A 20,399-nucleotide genomic window follows, 5' to 3' on the forward strand; every position below is an offset into this window, starting at 1 on the left:
GCTGGCACCCAGCGCACCTTGCCCGGGGCTTTGGTGCCTCCAGCCCCAGCTCAGCGTGCAGCAAAGGGTTACTAGGTCAGGCCCAATGGTTTGAGAGTGTTCTGTGAGGTGAGTGTGCTCGGGGGATGCAGTGAGCAGCCTGCGCCCCGCGTTCTGCTCCGCGCCTCGCAGCGTGCCCGTGGGCTCTGGTATGGCTGCTCTGCACCATCGCTGCTTCACCTGCCTGCCTGTCCCCCCCTCACTCTTTTCTTCCCTCCCCACATCCATCCCCCTCGTGTCTGAGCACTCCTCCTGTACCTGTGCACTGCCCAGAGCCCACCTGCTCTCCTTCCTGTCCTCCTGATCCTGAAATGCCCACTCAGGGAGGGTGGGGTGGCGTGGGCTGTGTGACTCTCCCTTCTTGCAGAGAGGGAGGATGAGCAGCTGCCTGGAGCTGGGCTGTTCCCTGCTCAGTGCTGGGTTGTTCCCTGCTCAGTGCTGGGTTGGTCTCTGCTCCCTGCAGCCTGGGTTGTTCCCTGCTCAGTGCAGGCTGGGCTGTTCCCTGCGCAGTTCAGGCTGGATTTTTCCCTGCTTTGTGCAGGCTGGGTATGTTCCCCAGCTGGTTGGAAGCTGGGTTCTTCCCCTGCTCACTGCAGGCTGGGTTGTTCCCTGGCTCACTGGAAGCTGCGTTCTTCCTCTTCTCCCTGCAGGCTGGGTTGTTCCCTGCTCAGTGCTGGGTTCTTCCCTGCTCCCTGCAGTCCGGGTTGTTCCCTTTTGTGGTCCCTCCGTGGCACCTGAGGTGGGAGCAGGGATGCTGCTGGATGAGGGAGTGACACTAGATGGTGCTTTAGGGGCAGCTTTCCACTCCCAGGGACGGTTGTGTGAGGAGAAATTCCTTCTGGCAGCCTCTTTAATGTTTTTTTTTTTTTTTTTTTTTTTTGGAAAGGAGGGTTCTTCCCTGCTCCCTGCAGTCCGGGTTGTTCCCTTTCTCACTGCAGGCTGGGTTATTCCCCAGCTCCCTGCAGGAGCTCAGCCTGGAAAGGAAGCTGGGAGCAGCAAGAGGAGGAGCAGGGTCCTCTCTGTCCCTCAGCATCCTGCTTCCCGTGGATGCCATGCCTGCATCCCTTGGGTGGTGGCAGCGGGGAGCAGTTGAGGGCATGGCAGTGACTCAGGCCTTGTGCCAGGCTCCAAACCTGGGGCCATCCCCTTGAGATGCTTTTCCTGCCCTTCTCTGGGGGGCAGAATCTTGGCACTAACCCCATAGCGACTTCCATTGTTCTCATCCTCCTGTCAGGTTGTTCGCTTGTTGTTCTTCATCCTCTTTTGACTCTCCCTTTCTCTCCCCTCCCTCCCTCCCTCCCTTCTCCCCCATGCTCTTGTTCACTGCTAGGCCAAGCAGAAAGCATGGAGACGTCTGATATGGCGACAGCAAAGGTAGGATGGAAATGCTGCCGGCCTCACTGTGCGTAAGTGGTTTCGCTTGGCACCTTCTTACTCTGTCTCTCCACCTTCCTCCTGCCCCTTGCCCACCCTCCCTGCTGCTGGCAGAGCCACTGATCACTCTGGGCCCTGCTGCCGGGCTGAGGATGGGGTTTGAGCCCCGGGAGGATGTTATATTTGTGAGGTTGGAGGAAATGCTGTGGTGTTAGTGCTGGAGGCAGAGGTGGGGGTGATGTCGGGGGAGTGTCAAAAGCGAGAAAGTAATTCGAGCTTATGGATGCATCCACCCTTTTCTGTGAGGCTTCTCTGTTGCCTGTGCCTTGCTTTCACAGGGCTGCGGGTTCTGCTTTCCTGTGGGCTGGGAGTCTGGGGGTGGAACTGGGTGGATCCAGGTGGGTTTGGGAGCTGGGAAAGGCTGGGAGGCCTGGGGAGCACCAGGCTGGCACCAGGGGGTGACTGCACACCCTGGCACGGTGCCCTTCGAGCCAAGGTTTGCTTTCCTGGCCACCAAAAGAACTCTCCTTGGGGTCAGAGCAGGGTTAAAGCGCAGGGGATGTGTCTGCAAAAGGTGTTTGGGGCTTTATCTCCCAAAGGAATGAAGTTCAGCGTGGCTGGAGGGAGCCGTGGCTTGCAGGGAGTGAGGAAGGGCATTATAATAATTAAAAATACTTAAAATCTGTGCTTTTGAGGCTGCTCTGGCTGGGTCCTCCAGCATGGCTGTATTCCAGGGAGAAACTCCTTCCTGGGTGTAGAATTCCCAGGTTAAACCCCTCACTGATGTCATGGGCAGACGGGTGCTGGTCACACATTGCAGGGCTCATGTCTCAGCTACAATCTGAGCTGAGCTTTCCCTGTCACATTGATCCCAGCCCTGACACTCCATCCTTTCCAATTCCACTTCCCAGAAGCCTGGATGATGCTGGGGAAGGTTTTGCCCCAGGACTGGGTTGCTCCTTCATGCAGCTTTTGAGTTTTTTGAGTGTTTATCAGTAAATTGTATGATGTGCTTCTGGATCAATGTTGCTTTATAAAGGTGAACTCATCCTCATTCTCATATTTGCTGAAACCTCAACTGCTGAAAACCCTCTTCAAGCTGGAGGGCTTGGAAAAAAAATATCATTGAGGGTGCTGAAGGGTCTGTGGCATTTCAGTTAGAGTTGAGGTGGCATTTTGGGGAACTCAGTTTTATCTCTGGCTTGAAAAACAGACATTTTCCATGACAGGAACAACAGAGTCACTTGAAAATTGTTTTTCTCTGTACCTGTTTTTTGTAGCTTTTGGTTTTAATCAAAGGGAAATGTGACCTGCAGTGCTTTAACATCTTAATGGGAATGTACTGGAAAAAAAAAACAAACTAATTATCTTTTTGGAGAAATGGAAAACTGAGTGGAGTTTGAACCTTCTAAAACAGATACAATTGGGAATCAGTTATGTAGACCTTCCTGGAATGTGCACAGGTTTATTTGAACTTAACCTTGGCAAGTGCTGATATTTAGTCCCCAGTTCTTTCTTTAAAACACCAAACTTCTGTTTTCTTTGCTGACTTTAAGCCAGTTACCCCTGGGAGGAGTTTGGAGCATTAAAGGGATGTTGTTAATTTTGCTTAATTTCTGCTGAGCTCAGTCTGGAGGAATTTCTGGGGAGGCTGAAGAGATTTGTTTCCTCATGCTGGAATGCTCCAGCAGTGGCCATGGGATGTCAGAATGTTCTGTCACAGTTTCTGTCCACTGTGTCACCCTTGCTTTTTCTGCTGAGGCACCACCCAGGCTGGCTCAAGAACTGGCATTTCTTTCCATGCTGGAGAATGGTGTGTCCCCTGCCCAAAAAAAAGGAGAAATGCAATTTTAATCCATCATTCATCCTCATTTTAGGGTTTTTCAGAGCTGTTGGTGGCCTTGGGGGAGCTGTTGTGGGACAGGGACACGGGGCTGTGCCACCTCCAGCTGTTCTTGGCCTGCCAAAAGTGAAACCCCTGCATTCTTCCATCCCTGCTCCTTGCTGAGTGCCAGGGAAAAGCAAATTAAACTCTTGGAGAAGGGGAGGGGAAATCAGGTCAGTGTGGAGCTTGTTGAGAAAGCAGGGATCACATCCCAGGTGAAAAGGAGACTGGAAAATCAGTGAGCTCTTTCACCCCTGGCACTGCAGGGCTCTGCCTGTGTGCCCTGCAAACACACACGTGGGAATCCTCTGGATTTTGGGGTGTTGGGAGAGATAGTGCAGCTGATTTGCTTGTCCCATCCTGGGGGAATGTGTCCTCTCCTGAGCTGGAAGGGGGTGCTGAGTGAAGGCAGCCAAGGTGCCTTTTACAGCATCCCAGAGGTTTTTAGAGCTGATTTCCTTGGTCTGCAGCAGCAGCAGCACTTGGCTGGGATTGCCTGCAGAAGTGTCTGCGAGGGGAGAAGGACAAAACAGCTGTGTGTGAATAAAACAGTGCTAAATATTCAACTTTCACTTTCTGTGGCTGCCTCTGTGCTTCCAGGCCCTGCCTGGGGCGGTGGCAACATCCTGTGCAAAAATTGCCTTTTTTTTATTCCACCACCAAGCCCCAATTCCTGCCTGTCCCTGGGTGCAGACGTTCCTGCCTCTGCAGAGGCTGTGTCCAGCCTGATTTTATCTGGACAGCACCATCAGTATTTCTTTCATCCAAGTAGGGGGTCAGGAAAGAAAAACAACTCTGGTTTTGTGTATTCCAGACCTAACTTTTAAAATCCATGACAGTTTGTACTTACAGGTCAGGAAAACATCCGGTGTTTTTATCCAACCCCCTTTTTTTTTTCTTCTGCTGCTCCTGATCTCCCAAGTTTTCCTTCAGTTTTGAGAAAGTTCTGCCTGGTTTTGGCTTTGTTGCTGTTTTTAGTGTTTGTGTGTGTGTGCTGCTGTTTGACTTCCTCCTCCTGGCTGGTGCTGGAAGCAGCCAGGAGCCCCAGGGGAGGTTTTATTAATGGAATTCTTCATCTGGACCAGGAATACTCAAAATGTTACTGGCACGAGGCCAGGATCCAAATTATCTTAATTCTTTTTGAAGTTTATGAGAATTTTTTCCTGGGAGAAAGGACAGGGATGAGACAGGACAACACAACCACATGAACTGGTTTCATTATTATTTATTGTTTGTGCTGAGCAAATGATGCATCTCATTAAAAAATGAGATTCTCACCCCCAAATAATCCAAGTGGCATTCTGATAAAATCATTGGATTTACAGCCCTTGTGGCTGGAGGGGAAAATGAACCTTTGGTCTGACATCCTGAATGAAGGATGAAAATGGTGAAAATATGTATTTATGTCTCTGTGAGGGCACCTGCACATCCTTCAGAGCTGCTGTTCAGCTCAGCTATTATGTTTATTTTCAGAAAACATCAAAACAAACTCTAAGGAAACCCAGTGTTTACCCTTTTATGCCTATTTTTAATTTTTCATATGGAAAAAGAATTTTTACCCAAATACCAATGCCTTGGGAAAGCTCTTTTGAATGCAAAACATGATCATGAAAGATATTTGCCACTTAAATTGACATTTCTACAGACGAGAACAATATACCAATGATGCATTTTACAACCATTTTCAGAATTATAAGTTGCAGTTGCAGAGAGCAGTGAGAAGCAGGGATTTACAGAGCTTCCCTTTCCAAAACAGGGGCCAGGAATGGCTTTGGACCCCTCCAGCCACAGCTCTGGCTGGTTTTTGTTCCCATTTTCCCCTTTAGTGGGATGGAGTAGGTAGATAATTAATGTGGAATTCATCTTGCATGTGACTGATAGGTATTCTTAGCTCTGAGGAGGTGTTTGTGCACAGCCCATCCCTCCTGATACCTACAGCTGCCTTTGCCTTGCCTAATTTCAATTTTAACACTTTTTTTTTTCTTTTCCCCCACTGGAATAAGTGCAGAGGATGGGGGGAAAGTGAAGGGTTTGTCCATTCTGGCACAGCTGGATCAGCCAGAATTTGGGGCTGGGAATACCTGAGTGGGGGTGACCCACAGGCTCCTGCTGGGAGGATTTTTTGGCCAGCACATTGCAGAGGTGGCCAGCCAGCCAATTAAACAAACACCTTCCCAGCCCAATTATCCTCTGACAATTTCCCCACACCTCGCATTATTTGGATAAATAAAAAAGAAAGAGTGCCTGACTGCTTATCTCTTAATACCTTTCTTGCCTGAGCTTTGATTTCCAAACATGTGACTCTGCAGCATCAGGCTGTCCTAGATTTGCCAAGCTTGCAGGTCTCCTGACCCATTTTACAGCATTTGTGATTTGCCTCCCTCCTTGACAACCTGCAGGCCACGGCTGCAAAGCTGCCCCTGGAGAAAAGCCCAGCCCAAAGCCCAGCCCAAAGCCCAGCCCAAGCTGCTGTAGGTGGGACCTAAGAAAGGCTGAGTCTGGGATTATGAGGGGTGAGATTTAAAGGTGTTTTTTCCATGTTGTTTGTCATGGGGAAAGACCTGTGCCTTTGTGGTTAAATGGGTGCTTTTTGTCTAGAAATAAACAAAAAATGCGCTGCAAAGTTGTTGTTGGAGCAAATTCCCAGAGCAGGGATTTGGGATCTCCTGCAGAACTCCCCATTTCAGTGTTACTCCCCCAATTTCTCTAACTTCAGCCCAAGATGCTGTTTCATTTCACCCACCCTGGAATGATCCAAGCCCTCCAAAAATTACATTCTGCTGAATTCAGAACTGCAACTTTGCTGTTCTTCATCTCTTCAGGGTTTGGGAGAACCAGAAAAAAAAAATCTTTTTGTTGTTATTAGGCACAGTAGGAGAGCAAAGAACCACATTTGTCACTTTCCAAAGGGGATGTGGGCACCAGAATCCCCGTGTCCCTCAGACAAATGTCACTGAGAGCTTTTCAGACCAGGACAGAGCTCTGGAACTGCCCCAAGCACCCCAAGAAAGTAGAATCTTTATTCACACACAGCTGCCTGCTCTCTTTCCCCTGCCACTCCTAAAACTGCTGGATTCCTGCAGGATTTATAATCCAGACTCTTCCTATCCCAGGAGCAAACCCTTCAGAGCTGTGTGGAATAAGAGTGTGGCTGTCCATCCCTGGGCACTCCCAGGCTTCGCTTTTTGAAGAACTTTACGGATAAATAATGAAATTATAAATTATTTGAGATATACTGCCCCACTCCCCACCTCCTGCTGCGTGCAGTGTGCTCAGATCCCATGAGATAAATAAGAATTCCAGGGAAAATTGCAGGAAATGGGGGTGGTAATGCAATATTTGGTATTTTTCCCTTCAGGCCAGGCCTTGCCCTGGGGGTGGGGGGTGCAGGGGCTCTGCTTCTGCCCTGACAAGAGATGGTGCAAGAATGGCTCTGCTGTTCCAGAGTGCCAGAGCTGCCAGATAGGATCCCCCTCCTCAGCTCCAGGGCAGGTGCTTGGCCCCTGCCTCAAAACATTTTCCATCAGGAAATTCAGTTTTCCATCAGGAAGTTCAGATTTCCGTTAGGAAGTTTGGTTTTCCATTGGGAAATTTGGTTTTCCATTAAGAAATTCAGTTTTCCATTAGGAAATTTGGTTTCCTGTTAGGAAATTCAGTCTTCCATTAGGAAATTTGGTTTTCCATAAGAAAATTAAGTTTTCCATTAGGAAATTCAGTTCTCCATTAGGAATTTTGGTTTTCTATTAGAAAATTCCCTTTTGGAAATCCAGTTTTCCATTAGGAAATTCAGTTTTCCGTTAGTTCCCACAGCCCTCAGGTGAGCCTCAGGGGGGCTGACTCTCTTCCCTTCAGGAAGCTGCAGAGGGGATCTTTGTCAGGAGCTGTGGTGATAGGACAAGGAGAAATGGGTGCAAATTGAAATTCGGGTGACATGTCCCAGCTTCTGGAGCATCAGCAGGGATGGAATTCTCTTTTTCTGATGAGCAATCAGCTCATCCCTGCTCTGGGGTAGTCACGGAATTGGAGTGATCCCCCCAGAAGCATCAACCACCAAATACTGGAGCCCTGGCAGAGGGGGGAGAGCCCTGGGCTCTGCCTGTTCCTCCAGCTGCCCTGCGTGGAGAGCACCTGGTGCTGCAAGAGAAAAGCAAATCCACCTCTTGCTGCAGGAAAAGGCCAAGGGAACAGAGCCCACGTGTGTGAGGGGCCTTCAGAACTCCCTTCTGCTCTTGCTGGGCCCAGAGACTGATTTCACAGGTGGGGAAGCATGGCAGGAGTGAGGGGAGGCTGCAGGGGAGATGGAGAGGGGCTTTTATGAGAGTGATGGGGCAGGGGGGATGGCTTCACACTGACAGAGAGGAGGGTTAGGTTGGATAATCAGAAATATTCTTTATTGTGATGGGCATGGAGTGAGAGGGCGAGGGGGTGATGGCTTCACAGTGACACAGAGTAGGGTTAGATTGGATAATACAAAATATTCATTACTGTCAGGGGCATGGAGTGATTCGGAAATATTTACTGTGACAAGGCAAGGGGGTGATGGCTTCACAGTGACACAGAGTAGGCTTAGATTGGATAATACAAAATATTCATTACTGTCAGGGGCATGGAGTGATAGGACAAGGGGGTGGTGGCTTCACAGTGACACAGAGTAGGGTTAGATTGGATAATACAAAATATTCATTACTGTCAGGGGCATGGAGTGATAGGACAAGGGGGTGGTGGCTTCACAGTGACACAGAGTAGGGTTAGACTGGGTAATAGGAAATATTCTTTACTGTGAGGAGCATGGAGTGCAGTGTGGTTTCACACTGATGGAGAGGAGGGGTAGGTTGGATAATTGGAAATACTCTTTACTGTGAGGGGTGTGAGACCCCAGAACAGAGAAGTTGTGGATGCCCCATCCCTGCAAGTGTGCAAGGCTGGCCAAAACGCTGTGGCAGGCGCTGTCCCTGCCATGGCTGGGGGCTGGCATCAGCCAACCCTCGCTGTGCATTCCACACCCCGCAGCAGCCCTAGAGTGGGTACAGCCCCAGAGAGGAGAGCAGCCCCAGAGAGGGGCACAGCCCCAAGTCGGGGGTCAGCCCCAGAGTGGGGAGCAGCCCCAGAGAGGAGAGCAGCCTGAGAGTGGGGCACAGCCCTAGATCGGGGTCAGCCCCAGATCGCGGGCACAGCCCCAGAGCAAGGTCAGCCCTAAGTCGGGGGGCAGCCCCAGAACAGGGAGAAGCCTCACATCGGGCAGAGCCCCGGAGCAGGGAGCAGCCCCAGATCGCGGGCAGCCCTAGAGCGGGCACAGCCCCAGAGTTGGGGAACAGCCCCAAATCGAGGAGCAGCCCCGGAGCGGGCACAGCCCTGGAGCGGGGGTCAGCTCCAGAGCGGGCACAGCCCCAGAGCAAGGTCAGCCCTAAGTCGGGGGGCAGCCCCAGAGCGGGGGTACAGCCCCGGAACGGGCACAGCCCCAGAGAGGGGCACAGCCCCAAATCAGGAACAGCCCCAGATCGGGCACAGCCCCAGAGCTGGGAGAGTCCTAAATTGGGGGCAGCCCCAGAGCGGGGAGCAGCCCCGGATCGGGCACAGCTCCACATCAAAAACAGCCCCAGAGCAGGGCACAGCCCCAGATCGGGCACAGCCCCGGATCAGCCCCGGAGCAGGCACAGCCCCAGAGAGGAGAGCAGCCCCAGAAAGGGGCACAGCCCCAGAGTTGGGGAACAGCCCCAAATCGAGGAGCAGCCCCGGAGCGGGCACAGCCCCGGAGTGGGCACAGCTCCAGAGAGGAGAGCAGCCCCAGAAAGGGGCACAGCCCTGGAGCGGGCACAGCCCCAGATCGGGCACAGCCCCGGAGCGGGCACAGCCCCAGATCGGGCACAGCCCCGGAGCGGGCACAGCCCCGGAGCGGGCACAGCCCCAGATCGGGCACAGCCCCGGATCGGGCACAGCCCCGGAGCGGGCACAGCCCCGAGGGGCCGGCGTTGCGGGCTCTGCGCTCCGGGGCCCGGCGGAGCGGCCCGGGCGCTGCCGGCGCTGGCGGCGCGGGTGCCATGGCATGCCGGCCGTGCCCCGGCTCGGCGCATGGGGCTCGGCGCTCCCCGCGGGACCGGCCGGGGCTGCTCCAATATGTGCTGGGACCTCTGGAGCTGTCAGCGGGCAGACAAGGACACGGGCAGCGGATTATCGTGGCTGTACTAATGAAAGGGTTCAAGCTCGCCTGGTAAGCGGAGGAGGGCTTGGGGGGATGCTGTGGTCCCCCTCGCTCCCCGAAATGCGGGGAAAAGGGGTGAGCTCCGCCGGGCTGGCCGCTGCGGCATCGCCGGGGGGATCTGGGTGCGGGGAGGGAGGCACCGGGAGAGGCTCCGGCGCTGGATGCGGCGCTGGGCCGCTGCTCTCCGGGCAGCTCCGCATCCGCGGGGCGCTCCGGCTGCATCCCCTGCCCTGCTCCGCTGCCGGCTCTGCCCGGCCGCATCACCCGGGAGAATAAACACGGGCACTGTGTGCCGAAGAAAGGCGAGGGGATAAAAAAGTGTTTTGGATGCTGCGTGCGTGGCATGGCTCCTGCTCGGCTTGTCCTTTAAGCAGCGGATTTTGGGGATGCTCGTCGCTGGCGTGGTGCTGTAAGGACATCGATAGCAGAGTTCCAGGGAGCCCAGAGCTGCCGGCAAGGTACCCCAGGGCTCGGTAATTCTTTCATGGTTCCTGCGCGTTTTGGGGAAAACTCACCAGGTTTGGCTAAGTGGGCAGTGAAAGAAAACATTGTGTGGGTGAAAGGCAATTGACAAAGCTCGGTGTGTGTGTGTGTCTGAAATGTTCCCACGCAGATATTTTGTTGGTCAAGTTTGTATTTTACAGGGGTAGGTAAATATATCTATATATATATGTAATAGAGGATACAATTATATATCTCTATATAAAATATAATATAAACTTGACCACCAAAGGCTTACGTAGAATCCCGAGTATATCAAAACCATTTTAAATTTCCAATATGTCAAAATCACTTAGTTGGAATAAATAGGCTTTGAATTATGATGATGAAATTGATTTAACCAGAACTTTATCAGATGGGAATGGTTCCACAGTGAACAGTGGAATGTGACTTCATAATTTGGGTTGAATTGGATGACAAGGGCAATGGGAAGGCCTGTTTCTTTTCCTTAATCCTTTTTTTTTCTGTAATGAAAAAGGAAGCAATCATAGAAATAACAGCCTCCTTCTCAAGTGCACTAGTTTGCATCAGGATGAATGTGGTGCTTTGAGATCCTCGCCTGTAAAGTGTGAGAAAACAGCAAAGTTATTTTGCATTTGTTATTTTACTTATTGCTGCTATTTTAATTTTATATCTTTTTTTTTTCTGTGTAAAAAATAAAAGCACTACAGTATAGCACTAGGAAGCATCTTGTACTGGGCCCCAGGGGACAGACCCGAGCCAGGGATGACTCAATAGGTCATCTCTTTTCCTAATTTCTCTAATTCTGTCTTTTATTTAATTACACTGAGAGCCTTTGAATTTTCTCTGTGTGTACATGGCTCTGTGTCACACAGGTTCTACAAATGATACAGATATTAGCATTTGAAGATATTACACGATTTATTTATTTTTTTTTGAGTGAAAAAAGCCCCTCTCTCGCAGTGATCCGCTGCCTCCTGTGCTGTGCAGTTGGGCTGAGGAGTTGCATAATAGCTCAGCGGAGTACCGGGAGAGCAAAGCATGTGCTGGAGGTGCTGGGAACGCTGGGATGGAGTGGCTCTGCAGCGACATGGCCCCGCTGCCTGCCCACAGACCCGGCAGGGAGGTCCCTTCTGACGCTCCCAGTCCATCCCAGCGCTCCTGGCAGCTCCTGCTGGAGCATCCTGCTGCTGTGGAGGCTGCTGGGGATGAGGGCAGATTACAGCTGGAGGAGGTGCTGCCCGGGCTGCAGTAGGTGACGCTCTTCCCTCTCCGTTCCTGGGCCCCTTTGTTCTCCATAAAGATCCCGAGCAGTTCCCCCAGCTCTCCTGGAATCACTTGGCAGGTGCTACCCAAGCCCTGCCCCTTCAACATCCCCCTTCATCCCAGCCCCAAAATCAAATATTCTGATTGCTTGCCTTATTTAATTATACAGCGTTCTGGATCCCTGCAGCTGCCACTCTGTTCCCCCCAGGATATTTTGTTTTTTTGGTTGTGCTGCAGTATCGGGTGAGTTAGGGATGTTGTTTCAGGTCCTGTGTGTTTGTCCTGCTGGATTGACTGGAGGAGCACAGATTTAAGGACAGAGTGAATGCAGGGCTCTCTGAACCTGCTTGAGGTATTTAATCAGCCTTGATACGAAATGGGCTTAGAGGGTTGGTATTTATATAAAGAAAAAAACATCCAGTGCTTGGGCTGCAAACAAATGCTCTGCTCCTTGGTGCAGGAGCAGCACTGCTGGGGTTAACCCAGATTTCCTCCCGGAGCCATGCTCAGAGAGACACATGATTTCAGTCTGTACCAGGGAGGGACAGAGAGCTGTCAGCAGCAGCAGCCTGCTCCGACCCTTCGGAGCAGGACTTGCCTTTCCCAGTTTTCAGGCCCCACATCCATCCTGTGCCGTGGGATCACACCAAATCCCACTGTGTGTGACATCGGGGAACCTCTGGGCCCGTGCTGCTGCCTCACAGCATGCCCTGCATTTCTTGCAGCTCACCCTGCCCAAAATGATCTCATCCCCATCTGGCCGGGGCTCTGCAGCTCAGCTGGGGACAGCCGGGGGGCCGGGTGACATCACAGTGTGCCAGTGGCGTCACACGGCTCCAGCACAGCGTCCTGGTGGCAGCAGTGATGCTGCAGCCCCCGAGGATGCTGGTAGGACGGATGACAGCAGCGGTTTGCCTCGTCACAGTCTGGTGTCTTGGTTTCATTGGTCATTTTTGTGTTTTAGTGCTGTTTCCGTCTTTACATTGTGACCTGGTATTGTGAGAGAGAGCTTTTGCCTCCAGGCTGACATCACTGTTATCTCACAGCTCCTCGGGGACTGTAATCAGCCAGGCTGTACATCTCAGAAAGCCAAAAACCACAGCAGCCTTTCCCTCCCCTTCCATCTCAGGCTCTGCTGCTTGCCCTGCTCTTCCTTCTTAGGAGTTTTGGGGAGCTCATGATCCAGCAGAGATGGAAACTAATTTAGATCTTTGATGAAAAATGGAAATCCAATGCGAAGAAGAGCGTTGCAGGGACAAAAACAAGCTGGTGGCTGAATTGATGTCCCATAAACGGGATACTGAGTAAAACTCTGCTCGTCTGATTTTCCTTCTTTTGTGGTTCCTTCTGCATTGCTTGTGCTGCTGTGTTGCTTGGAATAGTTCTGAGCTGCAGAACCTGCGATCTGGAACCTACAGAGAAAAGAAGGGCCAAAGGCTCCACTAAAAATAAAGCTGTAATTCATTTTTCTGCTAGTGCCTGTGGGTGAGAAAAAAAAAACCCAACAAAACTCTCAATGTTCCAACACCCTGCTTATCTGAGGGAAGGATCTATTATGTAGTTGTGGGGGTGGGATGGGAACTAGGTAGGGTTAGAGAACAGCAGAGCTAAAATTAGCAGTTGTTTGATGTCAGGGAGCAGTGAAGATTGACTTCAGGCAGTTTCAGTTCTGCCTTCCGCAGGCTGCGGCTGCAGGGGCCCTTGGTACCTGCACCAGGCTGACCCCTGCCCTTCCCTGCCTCTGGAAATCCGTGTCTCAGGGTGTGGGAGAGGGGACAGAGGGGTTCCTGAGCTGTCACACTCAGCTCTGCTCTCCCAGCCTTGCCGCTTCTTTGAGATGCAAAATAACAGGTTGGTGAGGCAGGGACGGGAGGGAAGGTTCTGTCCTCACTTCCAGGCATCTCTGTGACACACAGGGGTGACAGACGTGGGTGTGTGGGATTCGTGTCTCCTTGATTACCCAGGAAATGATGAAGCTGCTTAAATCACTTCCAATTTGGTGTTGAAGCTGCAGAGCCTTAAAGAACTGCTGCATGCAATGAACTTCGTCCTGTGGCACTGCAAATGATCCCAAATGAAATTGGATTTCCAAATCAATTCTTCCTCAATTTCTGGAGAAGCTTCGCAAAATAGTTCTGTGAAAGTTACATAATTGTGCTGCTGTGCCCATTGTGCTGTTTGACCTTCACATTAGAGGTTCAAATGTTGCATTTTCAGTCTTTTCTGTCTTCATTGATTCTTCTGCTCCTACATCATCCTTTGTGCCTTTTATTCAGGGGGAAGAAATAGGTGCTGATAATCCTCGGCTAAAAACCACCAGAGCTGACCCACATACATATAAATATGTTTTTTGGGGAAGGAGAGGCCTTAGCTCTTTATGAATTCTGCAAATGGATCTGAGGAGTCAGGATGTTCCCGTTCGCTGGCGCTGCAGCAGGAAGAGCAAACCTCATTAACAGGTCGCTCATTTTCCCCTGCATCCAGAACATTCTGACCTGGCCATACGTCCTGAACCTTCTGGCTGTCCATAAATTATGGTTTTTATCCTTTTCCAGCAAGATGATGTGGTGCCAGGTGTCTGGAAGGACAGCTTGGAGCAGCCTTGGCAGGTTTATTCTGAGATGGTTCTGTGGCACAGTCACTGAGGGGTAATTAGCAGGTTTTGTGCTAATTTCTCTGCCCCGGGGTGTTTTTTCTGCCTTTTTCCATAGTGGGAAGCCCTAGGAAGCAGTGAGGAGCCTAATCCAAGTCCACTAAAGCCAAGGAAAAGCGTTGCACACAATTCCCTTGGCCAGGCTGTTCTCATGGGCACCAACAGAGGCAGAAATAGAAGCAGGATCAGCCCAGCACCAGTTTTTGTCCAGTGCCAGACTGGATTTATACCTGCAGTGGCAACAGGCTGTGAAGCACAACTTTTATTTTAGCAAAAGTCTGAAATTACAGTGGAAGGAGACCATTTGAAATAAAACCAAGGCATTTCCAAACCCTTGATCTGAGACTGGGTTTGCTGTGTGATGACGGACTGGCAAAAGCATCCCTTTAATATTTTTGTTTCTTATGCGGTTGGGTTTTTGGCATCAAGTTTTGATTTAAATTTGGAAAAACATCTGTAATTTTGTCCTCTAATATGTATGTGCAGATTGAAACCTCTCTGAGGACAGCCAGACAGAGCAGTTCTTTGACTGAGGCCGTGAAGGAGCTGCGCTTTGCAGCACCCAGAATCTCTCCTCCAGATCTCCTTGGGCTGCAGATTATTTTGGCTAATTGAATCCCAGTCGTTTGTTTTGCTGGGAAATTGCCTTCCCCTCTTATCAGATGGCAAGATCACCTTGCTGTGTGTCTCCAGTCCTCAGAAATGTCAAGTGAAGGGCAAACTGGAGTGGCTCTGCAATCCTGCAGCCGTGTCGCTCTCTCGGGGCCTGGACCTGAGGAGAATGAAGCAGCAGTGGGGTTGTTCCAGTGATTCTTTTCCTCACTAAAAAGCCTGAAAACCTGGAAAATTGGTCAGGAAGAGATAAAATGTGGAGCTGAGGCTGCTGGGTGCTGTTTGAGTCCCTTCCTAGGGGAAGGAAGGTGCTGCCTGTGGGGTCATGAGAGGCCCCAGTTGTGCCTGGATCTGTCATTGACCATTTTCATCCTCATGCTGCCTCTGCCCCACCTTCCCTGCCTGCAAAATGAGGCAAACCAGGCTCCCCTCCCTTCTCCCCCTTCCAGCAGCAGAGATTTTAATCCCCACGTTTTAGGAAGGAGCTGTAAGACAGAAAATCAGTCTCCTTTTCCTTTTTCTCCTTCCTGGAGCAGAGATTTTCAAGAGACAAGTGGTGGAAGGAAGTGTTGGACAGAAATCAGTCTCTTCTTCCTTTTCCCTTTGTCTGGAGCAGAGATTTTCATTCCCACATTTTGGGAAGGAGCTGTTGGACAGAAATCACTCTCCCTTTCCTTTTCTCTTTTCCTGGAACAGAGATTTTCATGGGACAAGTGCTGGAAGAAGGTGTTGGACAGAAATCAGTCTCCTCTTCCTTCTCCCCCTTCCAGGAGTACAGATTTTCATTCCCACATTTTGGGAAGGAGGTGCTGGGCAGGAATCACTCTCCCTTTCCTTTTCTCTTTGCCTGGAGCAGAGATTTTTGTGGGACAAGTGCTGGAAGGAGCTGCTGGACAGTGTCCCACGTTTTTAAGTGTCTGATTCACCCTGTGTGTGTTGACAGTTGTGTTGGACTGAAGAGGAGCACTCACATAGCTGGAATTTCTGCTCCATTTCTGCTCAGCAAGTGGGCAGGGGCAAGGCCTGGAAGAGGCAAAAATTGCCATCAAAACCCTTGTGGTGCTCCCTGACAGAATTACTGTGTCCTGGTCAAGGCCTCTTCTGTTTTTCCAGCTGAAATTCCAGATTTCTCTCTATTTTAAACAGTTTAAACTTTGGTTGATTGAGCAGCTGCTGTGTTTTTGCTTGAACCTTCCCCAGAACTCCTCTGAGTTCAGGCCCTGGTTAGAAAGTGAATCTTAATGCATTATTAATTTAATTGATGCTTATTATGACTGGTAATTACTAATTTCAGGATTTTGAGCCTGTTTGAAGGAAACTGTAGAAGTTGTGATAATATATCCAAGGATGGAATATCCAGGCTCAGGAAATGGAGACACCAAACCCAAAATGCTGCACAGAATTCCTTTTCCTTCTGGGTGCCCTTGCAGAGCCACGTGCTGAATGCAAGATGCTGGAATGTTCTCTGAGCTTCTCCTTTCCTAAAGTTTTCCTTTTGGCCAGATTTAGGCCTGTGCTGTTGATTATATTTTACATTTTCCAGCGGTTTATTCCCCTGTAACCATTTTTCCAGGACAGAATGATCTCTGTGGTCACAGCCAAGTGATCTGAGGGCAGATGCTCTGCTTTTTTCCCAACTAAAAAAAGATGCAAAATGCTGCCACTCTCCTTTGACAATGTCACAGCCACTCCATGCATGTGGCAGAGGAGCAGAGAAAGAGGAATTTGGGGATTTTTTTTTTTGAGATTCATATATTTGGGGTATATATTTTGAATAATTTTCAAACCACTCAGAATACCAGGTTTGGTAGAATGTGGTTTTGGACCACAGTTAATTTCAGGCCTTGGAATTGGAAGGAGAAAAATGGAGGAGAAAATGAGTGAATGAAAAGGACTTTGGGGGGGAAATGAGGTGTATTTTGAGGAGCAGCAAAGATTTGGTAACAGAAGAAATGTCCAGCTATGCACATAAAATTAGAACAAATTAGCTGGAGGGGGAACACACAACTTGTTTAGTTCAAGAACAGCTCCCTCTCATTAGAGTCATTCCCTTAATGAGACGCTGAGCAAATCAGGCTGTGTGTAAAGGACAGGAGGAGGTGGCCAGGCCTGAGCACTGCAGAGATCATTTGCAAGGTCCCAGCCCTGCTGCAGTGGGGACACACGAGATGCTGTGAGTTAAAAGGTTTGCACGGACACTGAGGAGTTTCAGAGGGCTGCTGGAGAGGCAGAGCTGTAATTTTGGTGTATTTCTGACCCCACAGGACCAGAAATAAAGCAGCTGTGGGCATGTGGAAGGAGTGCCCTTTGCTGTGCAGCCCTCAGAGCTGGAATTCGGGTTTCTTTCAGAGCTGTCAGCTGTTAGAGAAATGTGATGCACAACCTGATGCACATTTTGGGAATGAGGTTTGGGAGGAAAAGCCGAGCTTTGCTGCAGGCCATGAAAGAAGGATGTGTCTGGAGGCCAGGGCTCACAGAACCTGAGCAATATTCAGAGCCTGCTGCAGGGCACTAAAGCTGCAGCATTGCTTCAAATACCTGCTGTATTATTTTTCCAGCAGGAAGAACAAGTTCCCCGTGGATTCTTTTCTGTTTTAAAGGCAGCTGATAGCACAACTGGTGTGGGAAATGGAACTGTTTCTAAAATTGTGTTGTTTTACAGCAAAAGAGGCTCTTGAAAACAGAGATTTGCTGTGCTGGGAGATTTTCGTGCCCCACCTGCAGTTTGGAGGAAGAGATTCCATCCTAAATAGGCAAGATGGACAAAGGGTAGAAGAAAGGAAGTGGAATTAGTCCTGATTTGGAGATGAGGCACATGGAGATTAAAGGTGTTTTTCCTTTTAATGTGTTTATTAATAGCTGTGTATTAATTCCCTCCTGGAAGCTTAGTTTAGGAGAGCAAAAAATTATTATAGCTTAAACAATTCCCTGAAGAGAGCAAACTCTGCTGAAGTAAGAACAGGATGAGAAATGCAAACATCCATCCCTATCCCCTGCACTTCTCACAGGGGACTTGCCCAAAGCCACAGATTGAATCCTTATAATTGTCCCAAAACAACCTGGATCCTTGCAATTGTCCCAAACAAACCTGTGCCTTGCTTGTATTTGGAGATACCACAGTTATCCTGAGGATATCTGTTCTTTCAAGGATCACAGCCCAGATTAGGAATTTGGGATGATTTGCATGTCACTTTGCAAGATTTCCCACAAACTCCAAATCCCATGGATGTCTGTGTGTGTCTTGGAAGTTCTGGGGACAAAAATGCAGCAAGTCAAAATAATCCTTGAAATTGTAACACTGAACCAGCCCTAATTTTGCAGTCATAGGTTTGCAATCATTGCAATTGATTAGGTTTGCAATCATTGCAAGCCTTTAGAGTCCTTCATTGCTGCAAACTGGGCTGCTGCCTCTTTAAAAAAAATGGAAATAATGGAAAGCAGAGCTAGAGACTGAAAGAAGTGTGATATTATTGAGGTATTGATCCATGCTCCTGCAATGGGGTGTCCTGTACAGGGCCAGGAGCTGGACTTCAATAATCCTTGTGGGTTCCTTCCAGCTCAGGATATTCTGTGGCTCTGCAGGTCTGTTTTGTGTTTATTAACAGTTTCCTATTGCTGTTTATGGACATGACAAGTGAATGAGTTTATTGCACTTCTCTCCTGCTCCTGGCTGTGAGGATTTGACTTCAGCCTTGTTTCTTTCCCACAATTTCATATCAGCCCATTGCTCATTAAAAAAAAACAACCCTACCCCAAACCTTTTAATAAAGCTTATAAAGCTTCTCTTTCTCTTCAATATTTACATTCCTCAAATATTTGTTGACCACTCCACTTTGTTTACCCTTCAAGTTTGTTTTCACAAACCAGCCTCGTGAGTGCGGGATGTTTTTGTTGCTTTCCTTTGAACTCTTTGCTCAGTAAGAAAATCTGCCTGGTTCTTTGCCACCCTTCTAGACGTGTTCCTGGTTGGGATTGACTGATCATACAGAGCAAATATTTCATCATTCCATGAGGGTGCTTGATCAGCTCCCAGTCCCATCAGTCCCCCCTGCTCCTCTATCATGTTGCAGGGACATTTTTCCTTTGCTTTCTGCTCTTCCCCTGTCCATCTGTGCTCCTTTCTTGCTTTCTAAATTCTTTAAATTGCTGGCTGTGGCTTCCTTTCCTCTCTTGCACCTGCCTGGAGTAGTTAAAAAGCCAAGGACAGCAGCAGGGCTGCGTTCCTGCTTTTCCCAGGCGGGAATCAGGCACAGCCTCTGTTTATTTTTCCCCAGACAGGTTTTTTAAGTGTGTTTATATACACTTTCAAGATGAGTCACATTGTTACCTTCTGCATTGTAGAACCTCCGTGCCGAACATGGCCTTTCCCGGAGCTTGTATTTGGAAATGCCCATGTGCTGAAGGCAAATATTTCTATTTATTCTAAATATTTCCTGCTGTTCTAGCAGGGAAATCGATGGTTTGGAGGTTTAGGAGGGTGTGCAGCCCCTCAGGGTGAAAAGCCAGAGCTTTGTGGGAGCGGGGAAGTGGAATTTCGAGGTGGTTGGGATGTTTATGTCCACGCTGACTGCTCTGCTCCTTTGTCGTCACAGAAGTGCTCCCTGGTGGTTTGCACGGCGGGGAGGACGGGGATATTTAATAAAGCTCTGCTCGGGGTGCCAGGGCTGTGCAGCAGCACGGGGTTTTGAATGCAGCTCTGCTCGGGGTGCCAGGGCTGCGGGGCAGCGCAGAGGAGCTGTGCCAGGGCGGCTGAACCCATGGGTAAGGGCAGGAGAGCAGAAACCCTGCCATTCCTCCTTGGAGAGGGCCAGGGTTAACGGGGTGAGGTGGGACATCCTCAAAGGGCAGGAGAAAAGCAGAAACCCTGCAGTTCCTCCTGAGTGAGGGCCAGGGTTAACCGGGTGATGTGGGACATCCTTAAAGGACAGGAGAAGAGCAGAAATCCTGCAATTCCTCCTCGGTGAGGAGCAGCCAGGGTTAACCGGGTGATGTGGGACATCCTTAAAGGACAGGAGAGCAGAAATCCTGCAATTCCTCCTCGCTGAGGGCCAGCGTTAACCGGGTGATGTGGGACATCCTCAAAGGGCAGAAGAGCAGAAATCCTGCAATTCCTTCTCGGCAAGGAGCAGCCAGGGTTAACCGGCTGATGTGGGACATCCTCAAAAGGCAGGAGAGCAGAAATCCTGCAATTCCTCCTCGTTGAGGGCAGTGAGGAGCGGCCAGGGTTAACTGGTGATGTGGGACATCCTTAAAGCGACAGCGGGAGCTTTTCTCCGCAGTGGGCAGCAGCCGGCTCGGGTGCCAGAGCCGGGCAGCGCATTGCAAAGGCGGCTTTGTTCCAGCCATGCCGGGCCGCTGTCAGAGCGGGGAATCTTTTTGTCAGCTCCTTTGGCGGCCGGGAGATGCCTCGGAGCAGCAGCAGCAGCTTTGAGGTTCCCGGGCGGTTCCGGGCGGTCCCCCCCGGCGGGGTCGCCGCGGGCTGCGGGGAGCTCGCAGGGCAGCGGGGAAGAGCCGCAGGCAGCTCCCGGCAAGGGCCGTGCGCTAACAGGTGCCCGTGGAATCCTTTAAATCCTGGGTTTTATCTCCCAGGCAGGCGGGGAGTCCTTCCTTTGTGTGCGTGTGTGTGCTGGGAGGTCAGAGTTCCTCGGGAAAAAGGATGCGGCTGATGGGGGAATGTCAGTCGGGGTGGAAGGGATGCGGGGGAAAAATGCTGGGGAAGACTTAAGGTGGAGAATATTCCCAGTGGCATCCCAAAATGTGTTGATGTTGGGTTTGAGGTGAAATTTCGGTCCCTTCTGGCTGCCCCTGCAGTGACACTGGAAGTACAGTGGCAAAACATTTAACTCTGTGCTGAGGGAAGAAAAGAAGGATCAGTAATGAAGGCTGTGATGATTTCACAGGATCTGTAA

General features: G+C 50.2%; 1 protein-coding gene across 11 annotated transcripts in view; it reads left to right on the forward strand.

The window, feature by feature from the left end:
- GRAMD1B (GRAM domain containing 1B) overlaps positions 1 to 20,399 on the forward strand; it is a 103,521-nt gene that overhangs the window by 26,155 nt on the left and 56,967 nt on the right. The window contains exons 1-2 of one of the 11 annotated variants that reach the window (XM_039721784.1): positions 21 to 108; positions 1,370 to 1,413. The exons of 7 other annotated variants lie outside the window; for them this stretch is intronic. Coding sequence is in view for 1 of the 4 variants with exons in the window: in XM_039721780.1 (XP_039577714.1) it covers positions 9,484 to 9,506 (23 nt within the window). In the remaining 3 variants the exon portion in view is untranslated. Of the gene's footprint in view, positions 1 to 20; positions 109 to 1,369; positions 1,414 to 9,349; positions 9,507 to 19,231; positions 19,252 to 20,399 lie in introns of those variants that run through there. 3 more of the 11 variants (XM_039721783.1, XM_039721780.1, XM_039721787.1) reach the window with 3 other exon arrangements.

The sequence above is a fragment of the Passer montanus genome, unplaced genomic scaffold (genome assembly GCF_014805655.1).
Source record: "Passer montanus isolate IOZ18808 unplaced genomic scaffold, ASM1480565v1 scaffold47, whole genome shotgun sequence".
In the NCBI taxonomy this organism is placed as follows: Eukaryota; Metazoa; Chordata; class Aves; order Passeriformes; family Passeridae; genus Passer; species Passer montanus.